At 43.5% G+C, this 25,500-nt stretch overlaps 1 protein-coding gene across 1 annotated transcript; it reads left to right on the forward strand.

Moving 5' to 3' along the window:
- Positions 1-598: 598 nt before the first annotated feature.
- LOC147339499 (aggrecan core protein-like) lies at positions 599-24,639 on the forward strand. Its single transcript, XM_086298549.1, has 19 exons — positions 599-683; positions 787-878; positions 1,185-1,476; positions 1,641-1,815; positions 2,721-2,848; positions 2,930-3,223; positions 5,345-5,647; positions 5,764-5,938; positions 6,020-6,147; positions 6,227-6,514; positions 6,717-6,815; positions 6,897-8,540; positions 11,036-11,113; positions 12,058-12,171; positions 14,177-14,335; positions 14,409-14,491; positions 21,730-21,874; positions 22,240-22,422; positions 22,502-24,639. Exons 1-19 carry the CDS (start codon positions 599-601, stop codon positions 22,567-22,569), a joined length of 4,533 nt encoding a protein of 1,510 aa, XP_086154675.1. The 3' UTR covers positions 22,570-24,639.
- The last annotated feature ends 861 nt before the right edge of the window (positions 24,640-25,500 follow it).

The following is a 25,500-nucleotide window of genomic DNA, read 5'->3' on the forward strand; positions in this document are numbered from 1 at the left end:
TTCCCTCCAAACAAAACATGTAAATTCTAAACGCACAAATCAGTCCCTGCACGGTTCCACTGCTCCGCCCATCAAAAGGTCACCTGTGCGAATATATTGGTCACTGGACTGACGACTTACTACAGCTTTGTATTTATACTTGAAATTTGGGGGGTTTATAATTTCCATTATCAGTTCAGATTAGCTGCAGTAGTTTTTGTTTCAGTGTAATTTTAATATTTTCAGTGTAATTTTTATTATTACTGAATTATTATGATAAGTATAGTCTTTACCAGAGACAAAGAACCTGAAATCTTTCTGTGATCATTTGAATAAATGATCAGAACCAGCCTCGTAGTGCTACAGCATCTCAGTACAGCACGTTTTACACACTCAGGCTATGGACTGCAGGAAGTAAGAAACTGAGGTTATAATACCTTTGTGGTCTCATTTTAATTGACCTGTTCTTCAACAGTTTAGATTAAGTTCTCTTTTTTCACTTCTAAAGGTAGGACATAAAAAAAAGGATTAGCATTTAACATCAGCGTCCAAGTGTGACGAAGAGTTCGAGTCACAGTCGTGTTCCTGCTAATTTTCCTGTTTGATTTTTAGGATGAACATGATCCGGGGGACGGTGCTGATGGCTTTGTATGTGACTGTCACCTCAGCCACATATGATGTTTATGAGCAGCAGTCCTATATGGGTAAGAAGTGCAGCTTACAGTTTCTCTCCAGTGTCCTCATCAGTCAGCACTGGCGTGTAGCAGTCTTGTCTTTCTACACTGTGTGCATGTCTGACCTTCACAGACCCAGAGGATGTACTGAGTGTCATCATTCTCCTGGAGGGTCCACAGCGCCCTCTGCTGGGGGGAACGCTGATGTTACCGTGCCACTTTGAGGTGTGTAAATGGCAAACTACACCTTTGTTTTGTGTGCCATATAAAAGAAGGCCTTAGCCACCATGACATCATTAGCTTCAGCGTTAGCGTTAGGAGCACACGTGTTAACCACTACACAGAATGCAATAGATCAGTAATCTCAGCAGACCTGACGTCAAAACAACAGTACAGCTGCTTAGTCAGCAAATAAAGTAACAGAAGCTTAGATTGAACCTGTCATATTACTTTAACTACCTGACATGTATGTACGTATGTTTGTGTCTATAAACCCTCGAAAACGTTTGTAAATGATGTCGCCTCTCATAGGATCACACTGTTGACGACCCTGGCGCTCCCACCATTGCCCCCTTGTCTCATCGGATCAAATGGAGCTTTGTGACTAAAGAAAAGGCCACAACCATCATTGTTGCCCAGGGGGGGAAAGTGCATATCACTGAGAACTACCAGGACAGAGTCCAGCTGGTAGCTTATCCTGGGACCCCGACAAACGCTAGCATCAGGATATCTGAGCTGCGTTCCAGTGACACGGGAGTGTATCGCTGTGAGGTTCAGCACGACATCGAGGACAACCACAGCATTGTGCACGTCCAGGTTCAAGGTATGAGTGACACATGATGTCTGCGAGGCAGGAGTTGATACCTTTTCTTTTGATTTTTTACTTTTATGTGATAGTGTTGACAAAATGACCAAAATTATATGGATTTTTTGGTCACATCGCACCATCGCTCTTTCTTATTGTTATCCCACTTTTTGTCTCTCCAGGCACTGTGTTCCACTACAGGGCCATCATGGGACGCTACAGTTTGACTTTTGAAAAGGCGAAGGCAGCGTGCACCCAGAATAGTGCAGTAATGGCTTCACCCGAACAGCTCCAAGCGGCGTACGATGACGGTTTTCACCAGTGTGACGCTGGCTGGCTCTCTGATCACACAGTCAGGTCAGCACCCACCCACCCAACTACTCACTAGTTTTATTTCCAAAATTTATAACATGGCCCTTCATAAAAGCAAGAAAAGAAACCTATTTGAGAAATCTGCCAAAAACGAAAATGGCTAAATTCACTTTTTTAAACTTAAGTTTAAGCCAGCGCTGAGGTCAGAATTAACCAAGCAGAACAACATAGGACTAAAACTCATTTTTCTGTTCAGTAAAAAACTGTAATTTGGCATCTTAATCAAAAAAATGTTGATTAAGAGCTGGTAAAGTTTGGTGAGCGGGGATTATGGTGCGGGGCTGGAGTTGGCCCCGTAGTTCCAGTCAAAGAAACTCTTAATGCTTTAGCATGACAAGACATTTTGGAGTTTTGGGGGATGGCTCCTTCCTGTTCCAACATGACTGCGCAGCAGTGCACAAACCAAGGTCGATAAAGATGACTGAGGTTGGTGTGGAAATACTTGACTGGCCTGCACAGAGTCCTGAGCTTAACCTGATATGACAACTTTGGGATAAATTAGAACAGAGACTGCAAGACTGCAGATTATGATATCCCCAAATTACTTGTAATAGTTTATAGAGAAATATTATTTCTTTCCATTCCCACTTATGAAGCACCAAGCCTCTCCTTTCTTTCCTGGGCATGTTTAGCAGTTAATACAATTCGTCGTACTGGGAGTTTTCTTAAAATAGACATATTTTCCAGTCTGCTCTCAACTTCTTTGAAATGTGTTTTTAAAACACTTTACTGTGGATTTAAGGAAAAACGTGAAATCAACGAATTGTGGTCTGAAAGGACAAAGCTAATGTGAGCAGATCATAATGTGCTCATGTTAAACTTCTGTACAGCAGCAAACATGAGTTTAGTTTTCAGTGTTTTCTTCTTCACATTACTTTGTTTAACCACAGGTACCCAATCCAGAGTCCTCGTATGAACTGCTATGGTGACAAAGTAGAACTGCCTGGAGTCAGGACCTACGGCGTGAGGGATCTCAATGAGACTTATGATGTTTACTGCTTTGCTGAGAAGATGACAGGTACACTTTAATGCATTTTAAACTCATCCTTTCATGATTTGTATTCTTTATTTTTCTCACAAAGCTCTTTATCTGAGACAGGCAGAGTTTTCTACACTGCGACTGCAGAGAAGTTCACCTTCTCAGAGGCTGTGTTGGCGTGCTCTAATAAGGGTGCTCAGCTGGCCACTACAGGTCAGCTGTACCTGGCCTGGCAAGGAGGGATGGATGTCTGCAACGCTGGCTGGCTCGCAGACAGGAGTGTCCGCTATCCCATCAACATTCGTAGGCCACAGTGTGGAGGCGGGCTGATCGGGGTACGGACTGTTTATCTTCACGCAAACCAGACAGGATATCCTCTTCCCGAGTCTCGCTGTGACGCCTTCTGTTACACAGGTATCGCTCACACAATAAAAGCACACAAGTGTGCATCTGTACTTTCACTAGCTATGTATTGCCACATTTTACATGTGCAGGAAACAGTTGCATATTACTAGAACCTACATATACTAAACAGATTAAAGTACAAACCTCTGAATCTTTGAATCCTACAGCCCCAGAGATGCCACGGTTTCTCTGGGGCTGTAGGATTGTCATGTCCTGCACACACTGATCAAGAGAGTGTGATCAATCACCTGTCACCAGAGTTGGAGGGGCCTTCTGTTGACACTGGTCAGAAAGACAGTTCTGCAGCAGAAACCTCCTGGTGATTCCCTTGGTTGCTAGCAGCTTGCTACACCAACACAAACCACAGACAGGGACTGTTTGTCTTCAATGTAAAAGATGCAACTGTGGAACAGAGCTTTTACTCTGAAGGCCAATAATTTCCCTTTACTGTTTGTGTGCCATTGTTTACAGTCTTATAACCGCTCGAAGGGTGAGCGGTTACACTTGCTAGCAGACAAGTTGAGATCTTATCTGCAAACTACGAACAATTGCAGCAATCTAAAAGTAAAGAGGGTTTCACCAACCAGTTTACCATTCAGAAGGTCACTGACTGGTCTCTAGCCACTGACATAATAATGCCACAGTCAAATGTGGGACTGTGGCATTATTCACTTGATCAATACTGCATCACGTGGCCGAATGGTGCAAAACTATCATGCAGTTTGCAAATATCTGTGAAAAAAGAGTCGTTCTAAAGAGCTCACTGAGTGTAGTACTGTAATAGGACGCCAATGCTACACATCAGCTGAACTTTCTATCCCCTTGCGAAGTAAAAGTGTATAGGAACCACAGCAACTCAGCCCGAAAGTGGCAGACCACTTAAGTTACAGAGAGAGGTCAGCCAGTGCTGTGGTGCATGGTGTCTAAAACACACCAGTACTCCACTGACGCAGTAACTGCAGCTTCCCAGAGCTTCCCAGAGCTCCTCTGGCATTAACATCAGCACAAAAACTGCACTGGAAGCTTCATGGCAAGGGTTTCCCTCACTGAGCAGCTCCTGTAGTTCTAACATGTAGGTGGTGTCGGTCAAGTTACTTGAAAAAGGTAATTCAAAAGTAATTAGTTACTTTATTACTTACGTAATAAAGCAACAGAACTTTCAGCCCAATTCTATTTTTTCTGCATAATCCATCATACAAAACTGAATCAAATGAAAAAAATGTTTTATTAATTTTAACTTTATGCATCAAGCAAACATTAAATGATATCAACAGTCTTTGACTTGAAGAAATGTGTTTAACATTTAAACCTATGTTCTGCGTATTCCAGCATATAAAATAAAATCATGTTTTGTGTTTATACTCTTTCAAATAGATGCAAGTAAAACAGTAAAAATGAATAGAATCGAAGACTCAGCAGCTCTTAAATCTATTGTCTGTGTTTAGCAGGAATGGGGCGGGTGGAGGTTTGCCCACAGCGGTCATGTCAGTGGGAGGATCCGGGGGTTTCCCGTGGCGGCGTGCTCGCTGCTCGCTCAGATTTGAAGTTTAACTTTTCGCTGTAGAAAGAAGTTTTCTTCCCACACAGAGTGAACAGCAGACGCTAATGTTTGTGTCACTTTTTACTGAATCAAACTCAAAGTAATGTGATTACTTCCACGCTGTAAACGCTGCACGGTGGTACTCTCTCCTGCACTCCATATTATCCGTTGTTGATCTGCACACGTCTGTTACCACGGACGTCGCACGCTCGTACGTCGTTGTCATGAGAGACGCTCACAAACAAAATCAAGTTTTAGTAACGCAGCGTGCTTACGGGAAAGTAACAGCAATCTAATTACTTTTTGTGACACTTTGACCACAACATGACATTTTGGGATTTTATATAAATAATACACCATATTGTAAGTTTTTCAATGACATGTGTATCATTGAATACTGTGAGTGGATAAGGCCTAATTAAAAGACTAGGGCTAGGGTTAGACTGGGTTAGACTGGGTAAACGGCTCCAGGGCAGATTCCCAGGCTAATGCGTTAACCTTATGGCCTATAGGTGGCTCGCTCAAACCAGCTCCTCCAGAAGATTCTTTAAAAACTCACCTTTAGACGTCATCTCCTCTGTCACCTCCAGAATCGACTGATGAAGACGGCTCAGGCATGACAGAAGAGGGCAGCGGTGTGCCGCGAGTCACCACAGTGACACAGAGCCCAGAGGTGTTCTTCAGGAGCACGACGACAGAGAGTGAGGCTGCCGGAGAGGTGGAGACTATGATGCCTACTAACGTGGACTTCACCTACACAGAAAGCCCCACCGACCCGCCTCTGGCTGAGCCGCCAAACATCACCGAGTCTGTCAATGATCTGATACAGTCAGCCACAGCACAGCCGGATGTTGGCAGGGAGCCACACAAAGGCTTTGTGATACCTCCAAGCGGTCAGTAAATGAGCCGCTGATGCATGCTATAATAACTGAAGAAGGACCAGAGAGATTCCCTAATAATGACGTTCCAGGATTTCAACCCACAGTAGTCTCTCCTGATTCCTCTACAGGCGTGGTCTTCCATTACCGTTCAGCTGCCGGCCGCTACGCTTTCACCTTTGTCGAGGCCCAACAAGCCTGCCAGAGTGTTGGAGGCTCAATCGCCACGCCTCAGCAGCTGCAGGCAGCGTATGAAGCTGGATACCAGCAGTGTGACGCAGGTTGGCTACTGGATCAGACTGTAAGGTAATTCTGGATTGCTATTCTGGAGCAAGTGAAGAGATTTCTGTTTTAAACCAGGTTTTATAGTTGGGTGCTCTTGTGTAGGTATCCTATCGCTTACCCTCGAGAAAGCTGTGTTGGAGATCTGGGAGATCGACCCGGGGTTCGATCCTACGGTCTGAGGCCAGCACACGAGAAATACGATGTGTACTGCTACACTGATGGGCTCAAAGGTGATAAAAGCCTAAAGTTTTAGTTATGACTTTGTAATATTGTATAGATTTTGGTTATTCACTGTCATCTGTTCCACAGGAGAGGTTTTCCACATTGAATCAGCTGAAGGTTTCACTTACAGTGAGGCTGTTCGTAGCTGTCAAGAGCAGAACGCCACAGCGGCCTCCACAGGACATCTCTATGCTGCCTGGAAAATGGGCTTTGACAAGTGCCGTGCAGGCTGGCTACTAGATCGCAGTGTGCGCTATCCCATCAACAATCCACGTGCGGAGTGCGGAGCGGGGAAAATAGGAGTGCACACTGTGTACAATCACCAGACTGGCTATCCTGAACTTGATGCCAGATTTGATGCTTACTGTTTCAGAGGTAATTCTGAATGTCTCTACTATTCATTAACCCTCTGAGGTCTAACTACACATTTGCTTTTTAAACTATTCTCCCAATTTTGGCAACCAGGGGACAGAAAATTCATTTGTCTTTCTCCCAAACAGGGATTCTTATATTGACGATTTATACCTTATACTTGACTCTTAACCACCATGATCATCATTCACTTACATTTTCACAGCTGACGTTCGGCTTATTGCAGATGAAACTGGACTGAACGTCACAGAAATTGAGGAGGCTCTACTAAATCTGACATCAGCTACCCATTTGTTACGACCTGGTGAGTTCCCTTCAGAGCATGACTGGATTACCCATTTGTTCCCGTTTGTTTCTAAGCTTAACTTTCAATTTCTGTTCTCAGCTGTTCCCTCCATATCTCCTCCCATCAATGTAGAGAATTCAGGCTCTGGTTCAGGCTCAGGAGACACTTCTGTAGTAGATTACACATCTGGAGGTCACTCTGGAGAATCGTCTGGATCTGGACAGCCATGTTTGTCTGCAGACGAGATTTTCTCCTCTGGTTCTGGAGATAAGGCTACTTCTGGAGATGGCTCTGCTTCTGAAGACCTCCCTTCCTCTGGCTCTGGAGACCTGGCTGGCAGTGCGCATGCTGACCTACCCAGCGGAGAATCAGGTCCCAGTAGTACAGATGTTTCTGGATCAGGTAGTGGAGAAGGGTCCACGATCAGTATTTGTTTTTCAGGCACTGACTCCACTCCTTCAGGCGAGGACTCAGGTTCTGGAGGACCTCAAGAAGCTGGAGAGGGAAGCACAGAGATCCTTACTTTCCTTTCATCTGATGTGGGATCTGGAGTGCTGAGTGGTAGTGGGGATGCGTCCTGGTCTGGATCTGGTTTCAGTTCTACAGAAAGTGGTTCTTCCACAGACATGTCCTCTGGTTTCGTCACTGGTCAGGAGTTTTCTGGCTCTAGCAGTTTTCCATCCAAATTTTCCTCTGGAAGTGGTAGTGGACAGTCAGGAGAGCTTTCAGGGAGTGGAGACGCTCAGATCTTATTGATAGATGATAAACTGATTGATGCAACCACCTCCAGTAAATACAGTGAGCTTAGTGGAGACTTCTTCAGTGGCTCTGGGGACATTTCAGGATCTGGCGTTCTCATTTGTGATCTTAATGGAGATTGCAGTGGTGACCTCAGTGGGGACCTCAGTGGTGATCTCAGTGGGGACCTCAGTGGAGACGTCAGTGGGGACCTCAGTGGGAACCTCAGTGGTGATCTCAGTGGGGACCTCAGTGGGGACCTCAGTGGGAACCTCAGTGGTGATCTCAGTGGGGACCTCAGTGGGGACCTCAGTGGAGACGTCAGTGGTGATCTCAGTGGGGACCTCAGTGGGGACCTCACTGCCTCGGCCTCGGGAGGGGTCTTTGAATTTTTCCCTGGTGTGACTTTGGTGGGTTCAGGGTTCACTGAGCTGACAGGGTCATCGTCTGGAGTGGAGGAGGAGGCATCTGGGGTTTTACTCTACAGTTCTGCAGAGGGAAGTGGTGGATATCTGTCTGGATTTGGAAGCTCAAGTTTTCATTCTCTGTCTGGATCAGGACTTTCTGGCTACGAGTCCTCTACAAGTGGAGGAGGAGGCAGTGTTATCTTTCAGTCTGAGGATCTAATGACAAAGGTATCTGAAAACACATCACCAGAGGACTCAGGCACGCTGTTTTCGGAGCTTGGTAAGGGGCCGTTGGAGTACAGTGGAGAAGGAAGTAGTAGTGGCAGTGGTTCTTACCCTGGGAGTGGAGACTCTGACTCATCTGCTGCCAGCACGACTTTTTCAGAAGGCCCTTCTAGGCATCTGCCAGTGGCCTATCCCATCATTGAGTGCAATGTGACAGAGAGCACCACAGGACCACAGGAGGACCCTAATGGCGTGCCAGAGACCCCCGATGATGTCCCTGTAACTCTGGCCCCTGCGGTTGTCCCGGCAGGACTAGCAGCACCTCCCATTACAGTTGCACCACCCTCTGTTCAGACATCAGGCCTTGTTGAAGGTTAGTAAATATATTCTTGACACAATTTAGATTTTCTGCTCTGGATTTAAAATATCATGTCCTTTGGTAGTGTATCAAATCAACATGAAGTACTCTGTAGCTGTTTGTGCCAATTAAAATGTTCAGTTCATTACTTTTAAGGGTGTCACTATAACCATAACCACTAGGTGTGTTTTGGTGGTGGTGGTGTGTTGATGTGCTAGCTGCTGCAAATATGCACCTTTGAGAGGAAACTGTTGCTTTATTGTAGTTCCTGAAACAGATGGTTAACTTTATACTTGCTTTTGCTTGGTGGGATTCAAAAAATCTAATCATTCATCAGCAATAAAAACTAAGCTGTGCATCAGATTTGAATGATTGTTACCTGAAAAAGTTAGCGTGTGCCAAGCTAGCTGCTACTTACTGTTAGCAGCACGTTACATGTCTACGTAGTCATTCTCACCTAAGCGACTTCTTTGATTTGATGCCAAACTACAGGAACGGCTGCCTTACCCTGTAAACTGTTTTCCATGCATGGTTTAACTTGTGCCGTCAACAAAGCAATAATAATAATAAACGTTATTTATAAAGCGCACTGAAAAACTAAGTAAGGGCTGCAGAAGCATCCACCCAGTGGGCCTGTGGCTGTAATGAGACCCTGTGAGTGGGAACCACCCAGCCTAAATGTTGTTGATACTTTACCTGTGCGAGCTATGATCTTCTTCTAACATTCAAACTGTGCAAAGAAAAATGAACACAGACATTAAATGTCAAGAATAGAAACAGTTAAATGTTGAAGTGTGTCACAAACAGATACAAAGTTTAAAGACAGCAAAAACTAAATAAATGATCAAAAGGCGTTTATATTAAAGTCTTATTGATCAGGAGGTACAGTTGGTACCAATCAGAACATCAGTGGTATGATTCCCGCTCTACAGATACTCTACGTGGAGCTATGCATCCATGGTCTTCTGAGTCAGGGAACATCAGGTTAAAGGGCTCAGGCAGAGAAAAAAAAACCCTCGTATACATGAGAACAGAACATTTACCAAAGCTGTGATAAAGTCTTATTTCTTTTACTTTCCTACACTTGATTGTGAGCCGATTCGCAGCTTGACATATTGCACAGTCAGTGTTACAGGCAGTGCGGATATCAGTTTGATTTTTACACGTGCACTGAAACTGTTTAACCCCGACTAAGTGAAGAAAATCAGAAACAGAAGTGATTTTAGTGACCTGCAAGGTTTTATTCTTAGTTTAGTGACTGATGGAAAAGTAAGATATGAATCCCTTTATCCCTGTACATGCAACAGCTGGTCGTGTGTATTTAGTTTTACTTTTCAAAAGTAAAGGCCTAGAGACTGGCTGGTGATCACATAGCAAACCCAAATCCTTGCTGCCGCTAACAACTGCTAAATGAGTGAAACTCTGGTTATTGCTGGGTTTTCACCCATGACAGGTGTCACTGAGGCTCAGCTTATCAATGCACAATAGAAAATACTTGAATTTTAGCATTAAGCCCCTTAAAAATAATAAGTTCACAAGTACACTTTCTGTTAATTTGTTGACGTCTTTTGGAAACTTGCGCAGGATCTACATTACTTGTATCTTGCAAAATTTCAATGCCAGCACAGACTCAGTGTTTACATTTCAGCCTAACTGTGCTGACAAGATGATAAGTCGTAAGCCCAACCAATCACTGCACTCGTGGCGTCACAGTTTTTTGAGAAGCTTAACAATAATTATAGTTTAAAAAATACAGAAACACTTGAAACAACATGCTTCTTAATCTACGTCTTTCTTTCTTTTTCTTTAGTACACCGTATACAGTGTAGTATACACAGTGTAGCTGCATGTGCTGCATCCTTCTCAGCCTCACACTGTGATGCTTTTCCACTCCAGTACAACATCACAGTGAACATTTTGTCTGTTTTGCTGTTGGTGTTTTAAATAATTTATTATCTATATTTTCTTCATCGTGTCTCATTTGTTATTTTGCCTCCATGGATCTCTTTTCTATTTTGTTTTTGGCTGTTTTTTTTTACTTTTGTGATCTGGTTTATTGAACGTTTATTCTTCTTGAGCTCTGAGTTTTTATTAGTGTCAGGTTGTGTTTTGTTCCCAGTTTGTCTTCTTTATTATTTTAACTGTAATTTTCTGGTGTGTTAATGGAGCTAATACTTACTTTTGTGTTTTTTCCTCTGCTCATATTAATTCCAGTGGAAGAATTTTTGTGTTGTGTTTTGTTTTAAACTCTTGGTAAATATGTTCCGGTTTGTGTTTCTGGTTTTCTGTTCCTATATTGAGAATTCGTCACACTTATACCTTTTAAGCAGTTCATCTGTATAATTAATAATGTCAGTGTATACATGTGAGTGTGCTCATCTCACAGTCTTTTCCGTCTTAGAGATATTTGAGATGGCTAAAGCCAAAGCCTCTTGTGTCTTTCTAAGTTGTGCTGGTGTGTGTCATTCATGGAGGACGTGTTGTGTGAATCAGTGTGCATTGTTTTTAAGGACATGTTGGCCCATGTGAACCGAACCCCTGTGGCGATGCTTCATGCACTGCAGAGAACGGCGTTGCCTTCTGTGACGGTAAGTTTCTCATTTCCTTCTCTGACAGCAGCTTCGTTCAGTACCTGTTAACAGACTTTGCCTGAAACATTTCTGTTTGTTGTCTGCATGTGTTACATTTTTGTTGGTCTGCAGTCTGTGCATTAATCAGCCTGTTATCTGAGGGTTTATTTCCAGATAAACATTTAACCTGTTGTAACTGTAGTCAGTGTTCATGAAGCAGACTCACAGTCTCTGTTTTCCTTCTCTGCTGTTGTGTCCTGACTGTATTTTTGCTTGGGTTTGTTGTCTCTCTGTGTCGAGCTCTGGGTCTTTGTGTTTGTGTGACAGATGTTCACGTTCGGCCGTTTGTCAAATGTGCATCGTCTCTGCTCTGAGGATTTACCGCGTCTGTGTCTCGTGTTCATCACAAGTGTCTTCTTCAGCCTGTGTGCTGTTTTTGGTCTGCCATGCCAGCACGCCTCCTCTGCTCATGCATGCATGCTAAATCTAACTGCAACATATGTGCTTTCATCCTGCTGGGAGTTAAATGGTGATTTTCTGCTGCAACTAGCAAAGGATTCAAAGATATACTTACTGCAGGGACTAGAATCATTCTTCCTTGCAACAATCGGATATTTTGGTGTATATTTCAGTATATAATAATAATAATAATAATACATTTTATTTAAATAGCGCCTTTCAAAGCACCCAAGGACACTGTACAACAGATAGGCGGCCGGTGAGTAGCGGCAGCCAGTCGCGCCAGCGTTCACTCAACCGGAAATACAGCAATATAAATGTCAATGTCATTCGCACATGCTAACCTGAGAGAGCTGTTAACAAAGGAACATGGATGATGATTCTAGGTGCAGTAAGTCTAATCTGAAGTTGCATTGCATGGTATTGTTCCCCACCCTGCTGATCCGCCTCCCGTCCCCACACCTCGCTGTAACAGTAGTGTTACCCGCTCCCCTTTTTTGCAGAGGTAGATGTGTGCCGTTCCGACCCTTGTGCCAATGGAGCCACCTGTGTGGAGACTGTAGACTCTTTCAAATGCTTATGCCTGCCCAGCTACGGAGGGGAGCGCTGTGAGATCGGTATGAGATCAGCTTCAGCTAAAAAATACTAACAACCTCAAAAACAACTGAAGCAAGAGAACGAGAGGCATCACCAGCAGATGGCAGTATTAGTTGTTGTGTGAGCAGCTGTGGTGGCTCATGGCATGTATCTGTGATGTTCCTGGTTTGCAATGGGAGCCTGTGTTCTGTCAGAGAGGCAGTAATGGTTTAGTGGTTTTACTGCTGCAAACATTTACTAAACTTCATTTTACTGCAGCAGTCATCCAGGTGAGCCAGAGTAACAGTGAACGTGTTACAGAGCATCCTAATGTACAGAAAAACATTCTTTAGACCTTCATAAACTTCAGTCCACACTCAGGCCTGCAGATCTTTGGTGTGAATTATTATTATAATTTCTTTCAGTTATTCACTTACATTGTTTACATAGTGCCAGCTCACAACATCAGTCATCTCAAGATACTTGTAAGGTGTAAGGGAAAGAACCGACCATAGACAATATTCAGAAACGAGCCCAACAACCAGGTGGTCTCTTACAAGCAAGTGCTTGGAGACAGAGGGAGGAAGAACTCCCTTTTAACAGGAAGAAACCTGTTCACCAGGTCCAGTCCTAACAGAGCTTTATTAATAATGAGAGTTTGTCTGTCTCTATTGGAGTCCCTAAGTTTATTAACATTTAAATTAAAAATGATTAAAAATAAACTACACAAAATAAACTAGACTAACCAAAACAAAGCTGAAGACAGCAGCACGTGTAGTTCAAACTCAGAGGAGTGAGACAGCAGGCACGTTGGGCTCAGAATAAAAACTAGACCAACAGTTGTGTCCAGAACTGTCTCCAATCCAAACTGGGAGCTGGTTCCTTAGAGCTGAAGGCTCTGCCTCCCAGTTTACTTTCAAACACCCCTGGAAGTCAGCCCACAGTGTGAGAGGGAAGTGCTCTGTTGGGCTAGTTTGACTGATCGTGTGATGGGGTCTGATCATTCATTCAAGTTCTTCTTTTAACTGGGACCTTACAATAGAAACTAATAATATAAGATCTCTTTTTAATCCCAGCAGCGTTTTGGTTCAACTGAAGGCTCTTCCACCTGAAAACGAGGACTTTCCACAGCCCTGCCTGTGCAGGGACCAGTGTCTGTGCATCTCTGTGAGACGCGGTGGTTCTAATTGTAGCAGTGTTGCACAGATGAGTAAAATCAGGTCCACAGATTTATTTCATGTGCAGATTAAAGGACACGTGCTGACCAAAAAGGGGTTTTCACGGTGTTACTGGAGGCCAGTAGACTAAAATCCAGTGTAAATAGAAACGTTCCTGAGATTTCTAGGCCCAAATCCAACATTGCGAGTTTTTTCTTAATTACAGAAATAATTTACATTATTAAAGACGTGTTGTATGTGGACAGGCAAAGCATCTCAGAGGTGGATGTCTCAGATAAATCCAGAGTTGTCTGCTATAATAGAGCTAAACAGGACTAAATGGAAAAATGTGTGTGTTTTGTGTCATTTGTTTGAAGTGGCCCATAAATGAAAATGAACAGAACGGAGCTACAGAGTGAATGAAGCCTTTGAATGCTGCAGTAAAAGGTGGAAATTGGGCAGGCCCTACTGTCCAGCAGGATGCTACGCCTGATTTTCCTCTCAGTAAAGAGTTGTTTGTTTTGTAGGTCAGGATGGAAACGCTGCCCTTTGTCAAACTGTACACAACAGCAAACCCACTCAGGGCAAAGTGTGATTCTCACTGACTCACAACATCAACAGCCGAGAGCAAAAATCAATAAAGTGAAGAGAAGATGGCGCTTATGAAGCGCCTTGAGGCAACTTTTGTTGTGATTTGGCGCTATATAAATAAAATTGAATTGAACTTTACTTAGCACACTCGTTTGTAGTTGTGGACGAGTAACAAGCTTTAATGAACACTTCGTATCTAAACTCTGAGCCCTGAAAAAGACGCGTTGCATTGAGAAATCTGTGCGCTGAAGTGAGCGAGCGGTCTCACAGTGCTCATTCTTTGCTGTTGCGGCCGCAGAGGAGCAGCCGTGTGAAGAAGGCTGGACTAAGTTTCAGGGGAACTGCTACCGACACTTCACCGAGAGAGAGACGTGGGTGACAGCGGAGCAGCGCTGCCGCGATCACAACGCCCACCTGGTCAGCATCATCTCCCCAGAGGAGCAGAACTCTGTCAACGGTGAGTATTTATCGGATGTGTGTGAGAGACAGGAGCAGAGAGAGAATCGAGGCGCTTTGTTTTGTCTCCACAGCAAATGCACAAGACTACCAGTGGATCGGGCTGAATGACAAGACCATAGAGAATGACTTCCAGTGGACTGACGGCACTCCTCTGGTGAGTGGGCGTGTTGGACTGAGGGAACAGGATATTATTCACACTGGGTCAGAACAAAAATCTATCAGTGCTTGAACTAAGGAAACGCACAATTTGAGTGTGATGGCAGCAACATTGTCATGGTGCTGGGTAGTTGACCCAGCGTTTTGGCGTTATTATTATTATTAGCTGATCTGATGTTTAATTTCTTCATGGTTATATTTATTAGTATGTAGGTTTCATTTTCAGGGTTTCCAGTTCTAGGCAGGGCTGGACTGGGACAAAAAATCGGCCCGGGCATTTTGACTAGAGACCGGCCCACCAAGTATTATAGGAAAAACCATAAAGCCTTTGAATGAAAACAAACGCTGTTGTCACAGTGATGCAGACTGTCTTGTTGGTATATATGTATCAGTCTAATAAACTTAAACCTACACCATCCTCCCTATTCTGGTATTCTAAACTGCTTGGTCGACTTAACCTCCTGAACTATCTACAACACATGGTGAAAACCTGAAATTAAGACAGAGAAGACTAGAGGGGAGACATGATCATTACTGATTACTGATGACAGATTTAGATATATTTTCATAAACCATTCATTTGCCACATCAATAAACAGCATGGCAGGGCAAAATATTTTTTCTAACATGGCAACCTTTAAAAAGTGAAAGGAGACAGAAAGACAGGTGAGAAAGAATAAAACTTAATTGACTTTTTGATGGCATTTTGCACACAGTACTGGTACAGTATCTAGAAAATGTGGGAAAATACTGGCATCATATGCAGTACTTAGCTACTTCTGAAGAAATTATGATGGGATCCTAAAAAAAATTACTATGTGCAATAATGGATTTCTATACATTTTACATCAGATGAAAACATTTATTGTAAGATTCAGATAATTATTTATTAAAAGCGAAACATTTTAAATGAGAATAAAAAAGAAAAGTATTTCTTTGTGCCCCCCTCTCCCTGTTAATGCCCTACCTGCCCCCCTAGCAAAACTTTGCTAGACCCGCCCCTGCAGTTACCAGCTGTCAGCTACTTAGAAAAGGATCCTGGTGTTATTAGTCTCTCAGAAACAGTTCATAACTTCCCTTCAACTCATTCATGTCACCTAAAAGGTAAACCTGTTTCTCCATCACCTGTTCAGCTCTGATGATTCAGTAAGGACATCTCCTGGTTTCATCTTCATGTTTCCTTCTCACCACAATCCAAACCGACATCATGACCAGCAGCTTTTACAGCTGTGGCTCCAGCAAACATCAGCTGATACTAGAAATTAATATTAAATAAATTCTAACAACAGCTGATCAAGCTTAAACGTGCTGCTGTTGTTTAGCGCGACATCCGCTGGTTTCCTCTTTCTGATGCAAAGTGGGCGATAAACAAACAAGAGAGAAAAGCCGATCAGCTGATCACTGATCAGTTTCATGATTGAAGTAGCAACAGGAGAGAGAGGGGAGAGAATGAGAGAAGAAGAGGCAGCTGTGCAGCAAAGACACAGAATAACTCCAGCTTTGTGTCCGGGACAAACTGTGTTCCTTTTCAGCTCACTACGAAACGCAAAATATTTTCTCTGAATACCAGACTATTCCGTTTTTTACAGGACAGTTGGAAACTCTAATAACTAACCTTATAAATAAAATAAGATAAAACAAGTTCAACATCAGTAACATCATAGCACCCGCCCAGCAGTATATAAACTCCATCATGCTAGCTAGTACGCAGTACGAGTTATTGTAACTGACTGTAAAAAGTCAGCATAACGAAAATAAACTCCACCTAAACTTGGTTTATATCTGACCAGATAGACTGCAGGTCATAACTTCTTACCTGAAGTTCAGTTCACTGCCTCGGGTCTCTGCTCCTCCTGCCTTTCCGTCATCCACCTGCCAGCGTGTTGCATCTGCTGGCCTCCACCACTTGCTAATGTTACTGAATCTGTGGAAGCTCCGCAATAGCCACCACCAAACAACTGAGTTAATTTTACACATCTCCCAGCATCTGGCCAATCCACCACCTTTCAGTGTTTATACCGTTACGGAAAAAAACGAAAAAAACCCAAAAAACAACAGCCCATAAAAACGAAAAATCACCATCGGCCCACCGGGCAAATGCCAGTCCAGCTATGGTTCTAGGTTTATTTCCTGTGTCATTCCCCTGGTGCTTTGTTCGTGTCCCTGAGTTTGTCTTTGTGAATTTCCTGTTTTACTTTGAAGGTCTGTGTCTGTTATCACTGTGTCAGCTTGTGTCTTCCTGTCGTCTTGTGAATTAGGATCAGCTGTGCTCCCCTCCAGTGTGTCACTAGGGATGGGTATTGTTTAGATTTTATCCGATACCAGTACCAAACTGGTACTTCTGAAACGGTGCCGGTGCTTAAACGGTGCTCGAACCGGTGCTTAAAGAATGGAGAACACAAACTTTGTCCTAAAACCTCTCATGTTCAGCTGTTTTTTTGTAAAAAGATAACAATGTTAGCCTTTTCTGCAGCTATAGGGGATTTATGGCATCACTCTTGGCTGGAAGCAGTGCTTAAACAATGGAAAAAACAAACTTTGTCCAAAAACCTCTCATGTTTAGCTGTTTCCCACTTTTTCTTTGGTCATTTTAGCCTTTTTGGCCAGGGTGAAGGGAGTATCTGCCATCAAACAAGAAGACAGCTGCATGTACCTACGACGGTGTTTGCTAGTTCACCTTACATGCATTAATGTAATAACGTGGTTAGCGTACTCAACGTAAATTACACACGAACAACATTAAGCTACTCATGCAGAGAAGAACGGCTGCTGCTGCCATTATCATCCGTCATCATTTCTTCTACACTGGCAGGGCTATGGGCCAATGTGAGTGAAGTTGCCCCCCCACCTTCTTCAAATCCAACAAAAGTGGTATCAAACGTTTGTGCTGGTTTGTGCTGCAAAAATTTTCATTTGTGCCGTTATCATTTTAAAGATATTAATAAAAATCATCCAAGTGACTTCTTCAGTCTCAGCTGACTGCAGGTTTTCCCAACCTTATAAACACATGTGAGTGAAGTTGGCCCCCCTATCTTCTTCAAATCGAACAAAATTGATGTCAAACATTTGTCCTGCAAATTATTTTGTTTGTGCAGGTTATGTTTCCCTAATTTTATACACAGTATATGTACAGTGAGAGAGAGATGTTACATCTGTCTTCACTTGCATCCCAGTCATAGAAGCATTGGAGGTCGTTCATAAGAGATTACAGGATCACCCCAACCTCAGCAACAGGACCACCCTCAGCACTGATCAGTTGTGTTTGCTTTTGGAACTGTGTCTTAATTCCACCTATTTTGCATAAGGGTCAGTACAGGCAGAAATCTAGGTGTGCCATGGGTTCCCCCAGGCCCCTGGTCAAAGTCACCAAACCAGTCCGTAAGCAGGTACAGGTGTGGCCAGAAGGGTCCTCAGAGGCACTGCAAGACTGCTTTTCCACCACAGGCTGCCACACACGACAACACCACAGACTTTCAGGAATATACAGAAACTGTCATTGCCTACATCCCAAAATGCATCGATGATGTCACAGAGACCAGGACTGTCACTGTCCGGGCCAATCAGAAACCATGGCTCACAGGTCAGGTTTAAATGCTCCTAAGGTTGAAAAATGCAAGCCTTCAGCGCCGGGAATTAGGTGAGCCTAAGAACAGCAAGGGCAAACCTGTGGCATCAGCTGCAGCAAAGCTTCAGCGACAGCAGAGATACTTGGAGGCAGTGGCAAAGAATACAAACCATCACAGACTATAAGCCCACTCTACAGACCGTGGTGACACAATCCCCAGACAGTGTGTGGAGATCCCTTGCCAAAATCAGTACACGCAAAGCTCCAGGTCCTGATAACATCCTTGGACGAGCACTGACGGACTATGCTGTGGAACTCACAAATGTCTTCACAGACATCTTTAACACATCACTAGGGTCAGGCCGTCGTTCCCACATGCCTCAAAGCCTCCACCATCATTACTGTACCCAAGAAGTCATCTACCTCCTGCTTTAAGGACTACCGTCCTGTCAAACTCACCTCCATCATTATGAAGAGCTTTGAACGGTTAGTCATGCATCAAATCAAATTATCGACCTGGATCCATTTGAGTTCGCATACCGGTCAAAACGCTCAACCGATGATGGAATCAACTGCCCCTCACTCAGCCCTCACACATCTGAACACTAGAGACTCATACAGTGGGGCAAAAAAGTATTTAGTCAGCCACCGATTGTGCAAGTTCCCCCACCTAAAATGATGACAGAGGTCAGTAATTTGCACCAGAGGTACACTTCAACTGTGAGAGACAGAATGTGAAAAAAAAAATCCATGAATCCACATGGTAGGATTTGTAAAGAATTTATTCGTAAATCAGGGTGGAAAATAAGTATTTGGTCAATAACAAAAATACAACTCAATACTTTGTAACATAACCTTTGTTGGCAATAACAGAGGTCAAACGTTTACTATAGGTCTTTACCAGGTTTGCACACACAGTAGCTGGTATTTTGGCCCATTCCTCCATGCAGATCTTCTCGAGAGCAGTGATGTTTTGGGGCTGTCGCCGAGCAACACGGACTTTCAACTCCCGCCACAGATTTTCTATGGGGTTGAGGTCTGGAGACTGGCTAGGCCACTCCAGGACTTTCAAATGCTTCTTACGGAGCCACTCCTTTGTTGCCCGGGCGGTGTGTTTTGGATCATTGTCATGTTGGAAGACCCAGCCTCGTTTCATCTTCAAAGTTCTCACTGATGGAAGGAGGTTTTGGCTCAAAATCTCACGATACATGGCCCCATTCATTCTGTCCTTAACACGGATCAGTCGTCCTGTCCCCTTGGCAGAAAAACAGCCCCATAGCATGATGTTTCCACCCCCATGCTTCACAGTAGGTATGGTGTTCTTGGGATGCAACTCAGTATTCTTCTTCCTCCAAACACGACGAGTTGAGTTTATACCAAAAAGTTCTACTTTGGTTTCATCTGACCACATGACATTCTCCCAATCCTCTGCTGTATCATCCATGTGCTCTCTGGCAAACTTCAGACGGGCCTGGACATGCACTGGCTTCAGCAGCGGAACATGTCTGGCACTGCGGGATTTGATTCCCTGCCGTTGTAGTGTGTTACTGATGGTGACCTTTGTTACTTTGGTCCCAGCTCTCTGCAGGTCATTCACCAGGTCCCCCCGTGTGGTTCTGGGATCTTTGCTCACCGTTCTCATGATCATTTTGACCCCACGGGATGAGATCTTGCGTGGCGCCCCAGATCGAGGGAGATTATCAGTGGTCTTGTATGTCTTCCATTTTCTGATGATTGCTCCCACAGTTGATTTTTGCACACCAAGCTGCTTGCCTATTGTAGATTCACTCTTCCCAGTCTGGTGCAGGTCTACAATACTTTTCCTGGTGTCCTTCGAAAGCTCTTTGGTCTTGGCCATGGCGGAGTTTGGAGTCTGACTGTTTGAGGCTGTGGACAGGTGTCTTTTATACAGATGATGAGTTCAAACAGGTGCCATTCATACAGGTAACGAGTGGGGGACAGAAAAGCTTCTTACAGAAGACGTTACAGGTCTGTGAGAGCCAGAGATTTTCCTTGTTTGAGGTGACCAAATACTTATTTTCCACCCTGATTTACGAATGAATTCTTTACAAATCCTACCATGTGAATTCATGGATTTTTTTTTTCACATTCTGTCTCTCACAGTTGAAGTGTACCTCTGGTGCAAATTACTGACCTCTGTCATCATTTTAAGTGGGGGAACTTGCACAATTGGTGGCTGACTAAATACTTTTTTGCCCCACTGTATGTCAGAGTGCTGTTCATAGACTTCAGTTCAGCATTCAACACCATCATTCCCCAGCAACTCATTCATAAAAAAAGGATCTGCTGGGGATCAGCACCTTGCTGTATAACGGGCTGCTAGATTTCTTGACAGGAAGACAGCAGACAGTATGGGTCGACAGCAACACCTCCAGCCCAAGAACACTGAATACGGGGGCTCCCCAAGGATGTGTGTTGAGCCCCCTTCTCTTCACTCTGCTGACCCACGACGGGATCTACTACAGGGGTGAAGTTAACCATCTGGCAGAGTGGTACAGCAACAACAACCTGTCCCTGAATGTGGAGAAGACCAACAGCAACTCTACTTCCTCTGCAAACTGAGAAGCACAAGAGATTCAATCCCCATTATGAGCACCTTCTACAGAGGCACAGTTGAGAGTATCCTCACCAGCTGCATCACTGTGTGGTATGACTCCTGCACTGGGTTCTGCAGGAAAAAATGACAACGGGTAGTGAGAGCAGCAGAGAGCATTGTGGGGACCTCTCTTGCCTCCCTCCCCAGGAGATCTACTGCACCTGCCTCATCTGGAAGGTCCTCTCTATTACAGGTGACTCCACTCATCCCTTCAACAGCGACTTCAGTTTGCTGCCATCAGGAATGATACTGAAGAGCCTCCGGGCCAGAACACGCAGACTGAGAGACAGCTTCGTCCATTGGGCTGTCAGGATGCTGACCATAGCTGTGTCCCAAAACGTCGGCTGCATCCTTCGGAGGACCCGGCCTTCGCGGTCTACGTGGGCAGGTTCCTTCAAAGACCGAGAAGGCCGGAAGTGCGAGGCTGTGAAATGGGACGGTCTAGCCTTCAGATTTGCGTCACCGCTGTCTTGGTGGAGTTTAATAAACTCAGCCGTCTGCTCCTTGCTATCTAAAATATATCAGGACACTGGCGGAAATTCTCGATCGTCTCACACTTCTGTTTAATCGGTTTTCTGTTTGACGTTTATTCAGCTGTGTGAAAATCCTGGAGGAACCCACCCGATGGATTAATAAAGTTTTATTTAATCTAATAACTTTGATCTCAGCCAAACCGATTTAGTCCGGAACAAATAAAACACCGAAAAAAGGCAAACAATTACATTTTTAAGTTATCCGAGTGACTTATATATCATGTTTAACCTGAGTAGCGAAAGAGCGGGGGTCTGAAAACGAGTGTGTAACAGCTGTGAGCATGAAGCAATTCCATTCAAAGACAATTTGCCGTTTATGCTTTTTAGTCTAATTCAACTTTATGTGTGGAAACATTTTCATCGATTAATGCTTCTATTGTTTTTTTAACTTTTTGCTGTTGAGAAAAGACAAAACAATAAAATCTAATTTAGCAGTAAAAGATGACATACAGGACAACTGGTAAAGCTGTTGTGGTCCTGTTTACACTCTGAGGTTTACCTGTTTGCTCTCGTCTCTTCAGCAATACGAGAACTGGAGGCCTAACCAGCCGGACAACTACGTGAACTCTGAAGAAGATTGTGTGGTGATGATCTGGCATTCTGACGGCCAGTGGAATGATGTACCCTGTAGTTATCATCTGCCCTTCACCTGCAAGAAAGGCTCAGGTAGGCTGGCTCAGCAAAACCTCTGGAGCAAAACCTTCAAGTCTAGTCTAGTCTGTTTGGTCTGGTTATCAATACAAGGCAGATATCTGAATGGTAGAATATATGTCCAGTGGTTTGGAGTCCTTCATAGGTGGAGCAGGTTTATCTTTTTGCATTAGGCTGGCTAAAGCTTCCTACAGTGTGACTCATACTGGGCTCTGTGAAAGAGTCCTAACACTAACAAAACAAACGTGTTGGATTTTGGCTGTTGCAAAAACAAACTCGACTCGGAGCTAACTAACGCAGCAATGTTTTAGCTTTTTACCTAAAATACGTACTGCAGGAAACACATTGTTTGATATGATGTCCTCTGGTACTACCTTCAGTGTCCTGTGGTGCCCCGCCGGAGGTGGCCAATGCTTGCATGTTTGGCAAAAAGAGGGTGGTGTACCCCGTCGGCTCCAGCATTCGTTATCAGTGCAATCCAGGATTTAGACAGCGCCATCTACCGCTGGTGCGCTGTCAACCAGACGGACAGTGGGAGGAGCCCCAAGTGAAATGCACTGATGGTGAGCATGCTCTGTATAGATTCGTACTGAGAAGTTATTTCTCATAATAAGTCTTTGTTTGGTTTTTCCCGCGCTGCAGTGAAAAGTCAAAGGAGAACACAGAGGAGGAGCCGCAGGAGTCCAGAACGCAACAGCAGGCGTCGCTAAGGAGTCAAAATAGCAATTTATTATTTCAAAAGAACATTAATGGGACACAAAAATGAATTTTCTATACAAGTCAAGAAGATTTCTAGAGGCAATGTTCTGGAACACACACATGGGAGTGGCTACACCGTGGTAATGTGATTTTTTTTTTCTGTGGCTCCTGTCCTTACTTTATTGTTCTGGTTGTTAATGGTTATTGTGTGTCTTGTAATATATTTTTGTTTAGTATTGCTGGCACACTTTGATTCACAGATGGTACGTTCTGCTGTAGATGTTATCATAGAGACGGACGCTGGTGCAGGAATCATGTTAACATGATTCATGAAGTCAGGCACCAAAAAGTCATGCGTGTGGGTGTATGTGGTACGCCGGAGATACTTCTGCAGGTTCAAGGTTATTCCTTCTTTTTCAAATTCAGCTGAGGTTCAGTTGAAGATTTACACAGTAGTGTAACTAGTGCAGTTACAATTAAAAGGCATGAGCATGTAAGACAGCTCTAAAGCTAACAGGCCGCATACATGAAGATATATGAGTTCAGTCATTTGGACTTTTGGGTTATGTTTGGGCAGAAATGATCCAAGTTTAACTAGAACTGAGAGGACTGTGCTATCACACCTGTTAGGTGGTTTAATTTAGACCCGGGGTTGTTTTTCCGAGTGTCACGTGAACAGACTTTGTAACAAACTGAGGACATAAAGTCACAATGGTTCTCACTAGTTCTCATTAAATAAATCAGTAATATTGTGAATTTATCTGTGATTTTATTGTTGGTATACAGCTGAGAGGTTCATTCAACTACTGTGGCAATCCATGTTATGCAAGAACTAGCCAAAAATCTATATTATTTAATATGAATATTATATTTGCTTACTGCATAGAAAGAAGATTCAGTAAAGAAAAACTCAGCACTTGTGTATTATTGACATTGTATGAAATCTCAAAATTCTGTGTGCCCAGAGAGGCCTTATGGACATGAAGCATGGCCGAGCTAAATCCAGTGGATGAGACAAATGAAAAAAAGACAAGAAGGAAGAATTTATAGTGGTAAATGGCCTGTATTTATATAGCGCTTTACTAGTCCCCAAGGACCCCAAAGCGCTTTACATATCCAGTCATCCACCCATTCACGCACACATTCACACACTAGTGAACAAAAAGCAAACAGCCAACGGTCCAATATGCCTTTTTACTGAGCCAGTAACTATTGTCCAAGACAACAGCAGCATTAGCAGCACACACGAGCTTCTGCTCAGCTCAAGCTTTATTTCTTAATTATGTTATGCCTAAAGCAGTCAGTTTGTCACGCTGGCTGGTTTTAGCGTTCTCTTCTATGTTCAGGCATTAATCATCCGCCACGAGCTGTGCAGTGCGTAGCTTCTCAGCGGAGCTACAACAATGAGCCTGTTTCCTGTTTCATGTCTGTAACGTCAGAAGAAATGCACGGAGCCCGTCAGCTGCCATGTTTCTCTGCAAACACAGGATTTATTTGTGTGGACGAGTCATGTCTGCAGAGAAGGTCTTCATCTGTGCGAGAGACTTCATTATGTGTTTGGTGTTTCTCGATCATTCTGGCACAGTTCTCTCATCATACTAAATACGTTCAGCAGCCACTTTATTAGGTACGCCTATGCATTACAGTAATGCACCCATGTCAGCGAGTCAAAGCTTTTAGTCATGCAGACGTGGACAGTCTGCTGAAGTTCAAACACACAGATGAATAACTCGTCACAGATGTTTCTGTTGTCACAGATAAACTGGCACACACTGTAGAAAAATGTCACCTTATGGGACCACAGGGGCTCTTTGCTGCAGACGTTACAGTTTCTTTATTTCCCAACTTTGACTGCATTCATTCGTACACTTGTTTTATGTCACTGATGCTGTACATGGAGGCTGTGCCTCTTTAAAAAGCATAAACCAAAGAGCAAGAGTCCACCTTCAAAGCTGTGCATGTTTCTGACATAGAATCTTTTTTACTGAATAAAATGCATCTATTCTATAGTTTCTATTGTTGTCTATATGACAGTGTTGTTGGTTTGATTAAAAAAGACGAAAAAACTATAAAGAATGCTTCCTCACATGTACTGTGTTATTGTTGTATATTGACTCAGGAATACACACACACACACAAACACACACACACTTCTGTCTGCTGTAAATACAATAAATGGTAAATGGCCTGTATTTATATAGCGCTTTACTAGTCCCTAAGGACCCCAAAGCGCTTTACACATCCAGTCATCCACACATTCACACACACATTCACACACTGGTGATGGCAGCTACATTGTAGCCACAGCCACCCTGGGGAGCACTGACAGAGGCGAGGCTGCCGGACACTGACCACATCTCAGTTTTTCCACATGGTAAATATGTAAAATTATGTTGTGCTCACTGCCCAGACTGTCCTATATTTATAAAACCTTAATAAACGTTTCATTTACTAATGTTTTTGTTAATTTTGTTAATTTTTTTCTTCATTCAGTCAGCCTTGTGTCAATCCAGGAGGTCACCACCCAAACATGCCAGGTAGAGTCAACAAACAGGTCTTTCACCTTTTTGATGTCACAGTGAGCTCAGTGTTTCTGTGGTAAATAACACAGAGCTGACTCATGGGAATAATAACATTATGGTGAATTTGTATTTACCCAACAGGGTGGGATGCATGTGGTGAGTGCTGCCTTGTCTCTGAATAAGGTTCTTTCAACAGTGTCCAGCAACAGAAACATCGCCGCCCTTGAGATGAATCATCTCTGCTCTAAACATGTTTTGCACTTCTATATTAGCAAAAAATGAAATGGTAAAATGTTTGTAATTGTTATTTTTAGCAAGCTGTTACTATGATTGCAGCCAATAAGAAATACTGATTTGCTTGTCGGAGTTCAAATTATGAACTGTAATAGCAGATCTGACATCATTTCATTCAGCACCAAA

Source organism: Aulonocara sp. 'chitande type north' Nkhata Bay, linkage group LG1 (assembly GCF_057382095.1).
Source record: "Aulonocara sp. 'chitande type north' Nkhata Bay isolate Kocher_YH1m ecotype deep benthic linkage group LG1, A_spYH_male_GT1.1, whole genome shotgun sequence".
Lineage (NCBI taxonomy): Eukaryota > Metazoa > Chordata > Actinopteri > Cichliformes > Cichlidae > Aulonocara > Aulonocara sp. 'chitande type north' Nkhata Bay.